At 35.8% G+C, this 10943-nt stretch overlaps 1 protein-coding gene across 1 annotated transcript; it reads right to left on the reverse strand.

The window, feature by feature from the left end:
• Positions 1-763: 763 nt before the first annotated feature.
• On the reverse strand, positions 764-4209 carry LOC137724890 (branched-chain-amino-acid aminotransferase 6-like). The gene is made up of 9 exons (XM_068463542.1): positions 4203-4209; positions 3439-3680; positions 3151-3327; positions 2740-2871; positions 2457-2552; positions 2185-2301; positions 1575-1670; positions 1308-1420; positions 764-878 (listed from the first exon to the last, which is right to left on the reverse strand). Exons 1-9 carry the CDS (start codon positions 4207-4209, stop codon positions 764-766), a joined length of 1095 nt encoding a protein of 364 aa, XP_068319643.1.
• Between the last annotated feature and the right edge of the window lie 6734 nt (positions 4210-10943).

The following is a 10943-nucleotide window of genomic DNA, read 5'->3' on the forward strand; positions in this document are numbered from 1 at the left end:
CTTCTACATTCTTAACATTTTTCATATTTGACTTGCAGGATTAGTGTCAATGTACACCTTTCCGCAACTGTTTGTTTTGTCTTTTTCCCTCACTCTGTATAATTTTAGTCAAATTGAACTACTTTTTAAAACTTGAGATTTAACTGAAGTGCCAAGAACTTAGTTAAATGAAAGTTTACTTTGGTTTGATGACATTTACATGATTATTAGGTCCACAATCATTGGATGCATTATCTTTTATATGTTTTAATCATAATTTGTCATAAAATTTTCAATCCCACAACAACACGCAGGTGACACTTCCCGCAGCAACGCGCGGGTCACACTTTCTAGTTCTTACTATAATTTCTTAGGCTATATATCCAATCACCGGGTCGAATGAATTGATAATGACCAAATAACATAAATTAAGAGGGAGTGTGAAAGATAAAAATGAGTGTGTGAATAACATCATTTTAGAAAATGTTTGATAAACTTTGTTGGATCGATCATCACCTCAAATGTTATAGAATCTTTGTTAATTCAGTTATCTATAAATAGTAATATAATAGTATTTAAAAGCACAAAATTGACACACGTTTATATAGAAATTTTATTATCATTAAGGATAGAGAAGCAACTTTTAACGAGCACCCCTAGTACCCAACTATCATACTTTAGTTTATATAATACAGTAGAAAATATAATTTTTTTGCATTTGTGGCTTGACTACATGTCCAAAACCACTGTTCAGAGTTAGCAATGAAACACAGAGAGAAGCAGCTCAACGAATTTGCATTGTCCATCCCATCTTGTCCTCGACCACGCCTGTTTGAATCTCTGTAAGCATTACTCGCAACTTTTGAGAGATTGATTTTTCTCCAGTTCGGTATTCAACCCTGCACGTACATAATTAATTTTTGGCTATTCAACATAATAATTTATTGTCATTTAGTACTACAGTTCAATAGTATTTCTATTTATTTGTAAGTGAAAGGTTTAGATCCAAATTTAATGGATGACAAGTTTGCAACCAATTTATTCCGCCACACAAATGTAAATATATCGTTTGTATAAAATAAAAATAATAATTAACTAGCTATTAATCGAAATTCAAATGTTATATTATAAAGACTCATTTGGTAATGCTTCAATAAAAAACACTTCTTATATGCAATTATGCTAGAAGTGTTTCTATAAACATTTCAAAATTCTTTTCAAAAATCAACGAGAAAACCACTTGGACATATTTCTTGAAGAAGCACGCATAACAAGTACTTCAAGAAAACTCTTTTATGAAATCTGCACCTTTTAAACACTATTAATACCTTTTATCATGATGTGTTACACTAGCAACAGCAGTGACACCCACTGCAGTCCCTGTGCAGAACACTTCATCAGCTGTTAGCACATCCATTAGTGGAACATCACGTTCCTCCACCTGAATCAATTTTTCAAAAACAATAAATTAGATATTTTGTATGAGAAATAGTGACTGCAGAATTGCTTTTCATTAATAAAAGATTGTTTACCAGTATTTGTAGAATATTACTAGCCATAATTGTTGATGAGGAAAGAAAAAGTTGCTTAATTACCTTGTACTTCAGATGAAGAGCAATTTCTATGATGCTTTTTCTTGTGACCCCTGGAAGAATAGTTCCATTGGTTGGTGGTGTTAAAATCACATTATCCTACAACACAAAATGAAATCGAGTTTATCATATCAAATTACAACAATACATATATTATTATGAAAATTCTATTGCCAGACAATTAATGTCGCAATTTGGTTTGTTATGTTGTTGGTGTCTTCTTAAAAGAAACTTATTTTTTGAATCCGCAATTCGGATTAACTGTTCAGCAAACATGATACATCGAAAGGAAAACTAATGAAAAGAACTTGAAAATTTTAAGTTTTAATGATAAGGACAAAATAAAGGGTAAAATGAATAGTTTCAGGATTGACTTTTTAGTGTAAAAATGTGGTTTTTCGTTAAAGTGAACAGTACCGCGGGCTTTTCGTTAAAACTCCCTATATCGAAATGTCTAGCAATATGAACAATGTAACATTTTCTTGATCGGAATGTTTTCCTGATCGCCTTGTGGATGTATAATAATTTCTGTGATCGAATACGTAATTAATTTGTTACCCTAGCTAAATTATTATATTTTATGAGGGCTAATGACAATTCTAATCAGTACTACCTTCACAATGAAAACATTGCATGAAGAAACTTCCTCAACATTTTTTCCAGTGGTTGCATCTAGAAATAAGACATCGGTGAACCCTTTTGCCTTAGCCTTGTTTACTGCTTCAAAAACCTACAGGAAATTGGAGCAAGAAAATCATTCACGAGAAACCCTAAATACATAATACAATAACGACACCAATAAGATCTCAAACATATATATCTTTCCCAAAATCCCAACTCATCGTCCAATCCTTCTTATTATGGAAGTAGGCCAATTTTGCTTACCGGTGAATAATTGGTGATGCTTTTAATGGCTCCAGTTCCACCAGGAGTAGCCCTAGGAACCTCATTCTCAACGTACAAATTCATGCTAGGGCCACACTGTTATTTGAGCAAAATCAACAAGCACTTAGCAAAAGAACAGAAAAATGTGACATTGTAGCTTGTAAGTCGTCGGCATGCAACTTGGCATCATGTTACATATATTCAAACCTAGTATGTCTTGGATTCAACTTGCATCAATAAGCACCAGAAACAATTCTTAAGAAGGAAGGAAGCCCCCGCCTACCTTGTACCAATTTCCGATGGGAGAGGTGAATATGAGGAATGTGCATTCAGGGGCTGGTCCAATACCCAGAACAGCTCCACTTCCCATAAGCAGAGGCCTAATGTATAATGATCCTTTACCTGGTGGAGGCACCTGCATCAATCCAAAAAAGCGAATTCATAAACATGATTAATTGACTCAATGTCATAATTATATACAGGGATTGATGCTACATATGATTAAATATGACAGATTTTGAGATATTTTAACAAAAGCTGAGAAAAAAAATTCATGCAGTTACTTCTGATTTTCTTTGAAGGATGTTATCAGCAATGTTCTCAATAAATATATATTTTCTTTCATTTCATCAAATTGTCAGTAAATGACGAATAAACTACTTTTGCTGACTAGGTAAAATTGGAGGTTTCATACCCATCGCTGGTTGGCAATGACAGTTCTTTTTACAGCATCAACAAATACATCAACTGGTGGGGATGGCATGCAGAGTCTGTCTGCTCCATTTTTCATGCGCAGGGCATTCAGTTCTGGCCTAAATAGTTGAATGCCACCATCTGGCCTTCGATATGCCTTCAGACCTTCAAACAATCCCTAATTAATGACACCACAAATTAATGGTTAATTAGTCGCTGGCAAATCTCTGTCTATTTTGATGTTAATAACATTGGCTTACGTTGCAAGTAATGATACAAGAAAGATTACCTGCCCATAATTGAAAATTGCAGCAGATGGGCTTATCTCTATGTTTCCATAGCGACTTAGAGATCCTTCTGAGAAGTTATCTTTTCCAGAAATTTTCATGATATATATGTAGTCAGTTGGAGTGAGGCCAAACCCTAGCTTGTCCCAGTTGAAGTTGACATACGCTTCGTCATTATTTCTATTCAAATAAATGCATATACAAAAGAAAAGAAAAGGTAAAAGGTAAGACAATGAATACAAGTCTAAAGTTGAAAGCAAAAAACAGTCAAATTGTTGATTAACTAAGATGAATATTAAGGGGTAATCTAAGTTGCGTGATATGTGGTATGTTCTCTCGTAATTTTTCAAACCGTGAATTTGAAGTCTGGCAAATAATATACCGTGTGTTTGTCAAGAGAACATTACCTCATGCAAGGTCTCAAAAGTTTCATTATACCATACAACAACGATAAATTATCAAAACCTGAACTTATTTAGTGAAAGAAAATAATCGCATTTATGAGGAAAGGAGATGAAAAATAAACCTAGTATCCATAGGTGGCTTTGATTAATGTACTCTTTGAGAATCTGCAATTAGGGTGAATCACGCAGAACAAGTACTATTGGAAGAAAAGAAAGCAAGTGTTGAAGGTAGTCTAAAACTCTCAAGTTTGCCTAAATATATATATGTAGAGAAGAGGTTGAACCAAAAAAATAAAAAAAGACTCCACAACACAATGACAGCGTAACATGTAAGATGTGATCTGGAAGCCACTTGAAATTACTGGTCATCCTGTTATTTAATTGTTTCTTTTGTTGTTCTTGCTTTGGTGTATTTTACTATTTTTAAAATTATTTGCTAATAATTTAGTTACAAAAACTAAACTTTCAATATAAACGTTCCCTTTTTTTTGGGAGGAAGTTAGGCAGGCCACTCACTAGGCCGTTAATAAGAAACAAACTAGACAACACTGACTTCTCTAAAATTTGAGTAAATACCTGTGGGACTAATTGGGAGCGTTATATAGTGAGTTATTGACCAAAAAAGAAAACGGACAGAAACTTCAGTTGAACGTAGACTTTGGGTTCAAATGACACGCTATTTGCACTCACCTAGAAGTTTGTACACAATTTTGTGAGAAATTTTTTTTTGTTTGAGTACAAGTGAGACACTACCGTGAAGGAGAAGATTTGAATTCGGGATGCAGTGTGTAAAAGAGGAATGCTTTAATCATCAAGACAATTCATTGCTTACATTTTTATGAAAGATTAGTAGTGTTGCCATTTGCATTCCTTAATTGGGGGTGTAAAATACTTCTTAAAGCATGAAATTTTCTTATCCCTTAATTACTTGGTGAATTTAAAAACACGAAAATAACTCATTAAATTAACATCGCATTAATGACTTGTTTGAATTTACTCCATAATTCAAGTAATATACCTACAAAAAATTCGTTTAATAAAAAAGTTTAATTTATCGAACTATTATGAAACCACGTGCTACTCCTAACGAAAATCATGCTCTCTAGGGTTTCTTGGGGTTTCCTAAGTATCGCTAGGAGAGCGACAGCAAGTCTGATTCGGCGGTACCATCGTAGTCACATTGGTTCCTTGGGATTTGTGTTCTTCCAGTTTGTGTCTTTTTGGATGTTGGGCCGTTTTGCCCAGTTTGTTGGAAACCAGTGTTGGTGGGCTACCAACGGGGGTTGGCGAGTCGTCCAAAGGTTTATGGATTGCAGCGCGGCTGGCGTTGACTGGAGAGGAGCAACGAGTAGTGGTGATTGATGACAAGGAAGGGTCTCTTCTCAAGACGACTAAGGTCTTCTTAGTGGGGAAAGTGCTGACTCGTAAGCCAGTTGTCAAGGAGAGATTCAAGCGGCGAATAATGTTGAAAAATTTAATAATATTATTATTATATTAAATTTATTAATTGAATGGAAATTAGAAAGTTGAATGGTCACATGTTCTATAAATAGGGAAGTCCTCTATAATCACAAAATAACTTTTGATTGTTTATATAATCATACAACTAAATATTAGAGACTCTCATTGAGTTCATATTAGAGAGTCTCATTGAGTTCATATGAGAGAGTTTTCAACACAGTCGCGGTTCATGGAGCCTTGTGATTTGGAGTGCTACTATTACAAGCACGTGGTCGTTGTATCTTGGGAGATATGCACCTATCAACATGAGCATTTTAGTGGAGCGTAAACTTGTCTTAAGGACAAAGTGTCCAACACTTGTCTCAACAATATTTTCTAGGTTTTTCTAATCTATTATATCATGTTTATTTAACATTGGTTACTCATGTGCATGCATTATTGTGATATATAATTGCATGAATTATTTCTTGATTTGCTATGTGATTTATTATAGCAATTAGACCCTAATTATTCCAACAATCTTAAGACAAGATTATGGTTTGATTGCTATGTTTGTTTGAGAATAATATTCTATCGTGTATATTAATGCGTGGATTTTCTTTTTCATGGTAGAATGTTTTGGTTTCTAGTTTTGCATAAAACAGTACATATGTTAACTGTTTCCAAATATATTGCAAGTTAATTTGATTCAAAAGATGCCATCTCAAAACCTTTCATCATTATTTTGTTCGTTTGTTTATAGTTAATTGAACCAAATATTCTTTACAAGTTTATTGGTTTATTGCTATTATAATTTGGCTTGTGGGTTTTAATATTCTCGACAACATTGGTCATGCACTGCTTTGAAATCGATTGTGATTTTCTCCTGTTTTGCGAGTAATGATGGCACAGAAAAGTTATACTAATATATATACCTGCATATATGCATTTTATTTCCTGACATTGCAGTAATTAAATTCATGTATTTGTTGACAATGAGTTCATTAATTTCAATTCTCTGAAATATGCATGCAAAAGGATAAAGGTTTTGTTTCACAACTTTTGTTCTAGTAGTCTCAAGTGTGTAAGGATTTTAAGATTGGTATGTAAGGAAAACTGATCTTCTGAAAGGATGCGTATTTTAGACTAGGTAGTTTTACCATGCATTTTGCATAAGATACTTATCTTTGGCACTGAATATTATGTTAAACGTTATGTGCTACCGTTGGTATGACTGCATATACAGTAAAGGCCTTTTATTCATGTATGTTGTTCAATCTCGGATATTGCTTTGAGACTTATACATATGCTATTATTACATTTGGCTGTTTGAATGGTTGTGCTATGTACATCAGTTGCATTGCAATGAAAGGTTGGCTGCCAACCCAGTGGGTAATCACTGAATGTTGTCATTTCCTCATGAACCTGTATAAAGATAGTGTGGCGCCGAGGATGTGATCCTTCAGGTTTTCGTTGCTTTACAAATTATTGTGATTTAAGAACACAACCTTTCTTGTTTTAAACATGAACATACATGACTATCCAAAGTTCAGTGTGCTATATGATATGCCACTGCGAAGTGAGTTTTCCCCAACTCATGATTATTCATAAAGAAATCAATTTGACATTCTGTTGTGACAATAAAAGTGACGTTTTAAGTCAAAACATTTGGTCTTTGGAAAGGAAAAGACTAGACATTAAAACGTGGGATATTTGAAAAAAAAAAATGTATTAGACATGATGATGCTTATTAAGTAAGCATATGAATGGTCATGCATCTTAATCATAAGAAGGAAAGGATAAGAGCCAAGAAGTGTTTTTCCAATAATGGCTAGTGAGGCATGAAGGCCTAAGAAGATAGATATATAAGGTCTATCCTAGTTGTTTCCTACTTCTTAAAATAAAAAAAAAAGGTGATCAATTTAACGATGACATTAAAATTAACCACAATTATCGAAGAATTGTGGGGGTAGCTTATCAATTTTTGAGATATGAAATTTATTTAAGAAGAATGGAAATATAATTTGCTATTTGAATAAGACAATCAAAATGTCATCCCTTGTAATGAGTAATTATTTAAGGTATGGCAAGGTTGGGGACCTTCTTATAAATATCTTAAATGTGGGGGAGCTTACTCAAGTGTTAGCAAATTACTTATCAAGTTCGAACGCATGTTTGGAGGAATTACATTGGAAAACAACTACTCTCAAAGGAAATAATTTCCATGCATGGATATAAAGTTTGTGATGGCCATATAATGAGTAATCAACCTTGTGGTACCAATTTTTAAAGGTTTGACTAGAGAGTAAGTTGTATCATCTAGGGGAATGGGTTAAAAGCCTACGTCTTAAGAATCACCATAATGGCAACCCAACCTAGTTGATTGGATATCCCAAGATCTAGGTTCAAAGGGACAACTGAATTGTGGATGATTCAATGGGAGCACTACGAAGATTACCTCTTACCCATGTCCTAAGATGAAACAGTGCTATCTGCAGCGTATTTTGGATAAGTTTTGCTTTTAATGATTCCTATACTTGGAAATAACAAGTGGGGTATTGTAGGATACTCTTAATGGGAAGTCACCTATCTTGAGTGAGGAATGTGGACGTTCATGTGAGAATTTTTTGAAGGGCTTAGTTTTCTAAAAGCACTCATGAGAAACCAAGAATTGTTCAAGGCCAAAATGAACACAACCGAGCAACAACGGGGTGTCTGAAAAGGTACTGTATGATTACTATTGTCTTGGTTTACACAAATGGCTGAGCAGTCCAAGACATTGTGTTCACTGATTAGCCAAGTAAATCCAATAGTAATTCACTACAGAAGGTTCAAAGCAAAAGCCACCTATCCTGATGCAGTACTTTTCCTACTGAATTCTCTCTCTAGTGTCTGCATTATCATTTGCATGGTATTGAGTCAATTTCCATTCATGTGGGAGATTGTTGGAAAATTTAATAATAATAATAATAATATTATATTAAATTTATTAATTGAATGGAAATTAGAAGCGGGGCCTTTTGGTAGAAATATGTGTCTACTCAAATGAAGAGTTGCAACTTTTGACTCTTCATGAATAGTCACATGCTTTCCAAAGAGGTATCTTACATTCTATAAATAGGGAAGCCCCCTATAATCACAAAATAACTTTTCATTGTTTGCATAATCATACATAGAGTGCACTAAATATTAGAGTCTCATTGAGTCCATATGAGAGAGTTTTCAACACAATCGTGGTTCATGGAGCCTTGTAATTTGGAGTGCTACTATTACAAGGACGTGGTCATTGTATCTTGGGAGACATGCACCGATCAACCATGAACACCGTAGTGGGGTGTAAACTTATCTTAAGGACAAAGTATCCAACACTTGTCTCGACCGTATTTTCTAGGTTTTTCTAATCCATTATATCATGATCATTTAACATTGGTTACTCATGTGCATGAATTATTGTGATATATAATTGCATGAATTATTTCTTGATTTTCTATGTGATTTATTATAGCAATTAGACCCTAATTATTCCAACAAATAATGCATCTTTGTCGACCTAAGGCTTGAGTGTCGATTGTAGAGTTGGAGGACAACCTATTTTTGTTTGGTTTCGATAACCAACGAGAGATAGCGATGATATTGAAAGGTGGACCTTGGTTGTACGATGGGGTATTATTGGTTTTGGCCGAGGCCGATCCATTGGCTTATACCAGTCAGATTGCCCTTAATACTCAGGAATTTTAGATTCAAATCAAGGGTTTGCCTTTTGCATACATGACCCACCACATGGGGCAATTCATTGGCTATCAGATAGGCAAGCATGTGCTCATTGATCAGAGCAGACGGGGTAATATTCAGGGGAGGATTTTGCGTATCTGTGTTGCTCTTGATATTTCGAAACCTTTGATGAGAAAGTTTTTTATTATCTATTGAGGGTTATTTGGTGAGCATTGATCTTCGATATGAGAAGCTACCAGTTACTTACTTTATCTATGTGATAATTGGGCATATGAAGGAGCAATAAAATTAGTTTAAGGGGAAAAACGAGGATGATCTTTCAAAACCCTACAGTAGGTGGTTTTAGAGTGATGTTCTTAATCCTAGTTATCGTAGACCCCAAGGCACTCACTTTGGTTTGGGTCCTTTGCCAGGGTGGTCTATGAAAGTGCCAGTGGAGGATGAGGACGAGGAGCCGAGATTAGCTGGTTATATTACGGGGATGGTAACGGACGGCGAGGTGGTGACCAGGTTGGGGGAGTTAGTTGGCGATTTTCAAGGGCATGAGTGTGAGTTAAGGGATCCTAATAGGGAGGTTATCATACCCGACTTGAATGCGGATTTGATTTCTGATTTGGAGCCGGAGGAGATGGTCATTGATTCCTTAGCCATCTTTCCTTATTAGGAGATCCCTACGATTGCGTCTGTTGGGAGGGATATTACTGGGGACACGTCCATTAGTTTGGGAGCTTACATTTATTTGGTATTGATTTGAATGTTGTGCCATCTGGTGAAGACGGTTCCTCAAATCAGGCACCTCAGCTAAGGTATGGGCCTGTCGATGATGTGGTAGATAGTGGTTTAGAATTAGGTGGGCTTTGTCTTTTTTCCAAATCAGGCCTGAGTCATAATACTGCCCCTATGGACCTTGGTGTAAATTGCAACCCGTCCGCAGATAGTTCGGGTTTTTCTGGGGCTGGGCACTTTAAACTGGGCTTGGATCTTTTCAATCTTATGCCTATCATTGAGTAGCTTCAACAGAAGAAAAGGAAGAACTTACTTAGACATCGTAGAAAGGGTGGGCTGTTGATGGGTAACTCGGTTTCCAATCCCCAGGCTATGATTAGGTTGACATTACCGGAACTTGGTAAACGTATTCAAATGGAAGGTCAGGAGTTTAAGGTCCCCTTGGAGGGTGTAAGAAACTCATAGGTAAAATGAAGTCTATTATTTTATCGGCAGAGGTTGACGGATATCAACCCCGCCGGGAGCAATGAGTTGCTTGAGTTGGAACTGTCGAGGGCTTGGGAACCTCCGTGCAGTTTATGCGTTTCAACGCCTAATCCATCGTAAAGATCCCATGGTAGTGTTCCTATGCAAGACTAAAAGCAATGCTCGTCAGATGGAACGTCTACGGTTGAAAATAGTAGGGGTAGCTCCGGTGGGCTGTGTGTGCTATGGAAAGAAAATCTCAACTTGAATTTGCAGCCTTACTCGCAGAATCACGTAGATTGTTGGGGTGCCTGAGATTGTGAAATATTGGAAGTTTAATGGCTTTTATGGTTTTCCGGCAGTGAGTGATCGTGCTAAGTCTTGGCAGTTACTTGGCACATTATGTGGGAATGTGTCTCATCCTTGGCTTTGTATCGGTTTAATAAGATTATCCAATCTCATGAACATGAAGGGGGAAATCGTAGGAGTAATGGAAAAATGGAGGGTTTTCGGGATGTGTAGATTCATTGACTTGGGCTATTCTAGGAATAAGTAGTTCACTACACGAGGCGGTGGTATTAAGGTAAGGTTGGATCGTGCATTGGGGGCTCAGGAGTGGGTTGACCTTTTCCCATAATTTAGAGTGCAATATTTGAATAAGACTTATTCTGATCATGTTCTAGTTTTCTTAACTTGGGAATGAAGTAATTTTATCCGAGGGAAGAGATCTTTCCAAGACG

The sequence above is a fragment of the Pyrus communis genome, chromosome 2 (genome assembly GCF_963583255.1).
Source record: "Pyrus communis chromosome 2, drPyrComm1.1, whole genome shotgun sequence".
Classification (NCBI taxonomy): Eukaryota; Viridiplantae; Streptophyta; class Magnoliopsida; order Rosales; family Rosaceae; genus Pyrus; species Pyrus communis.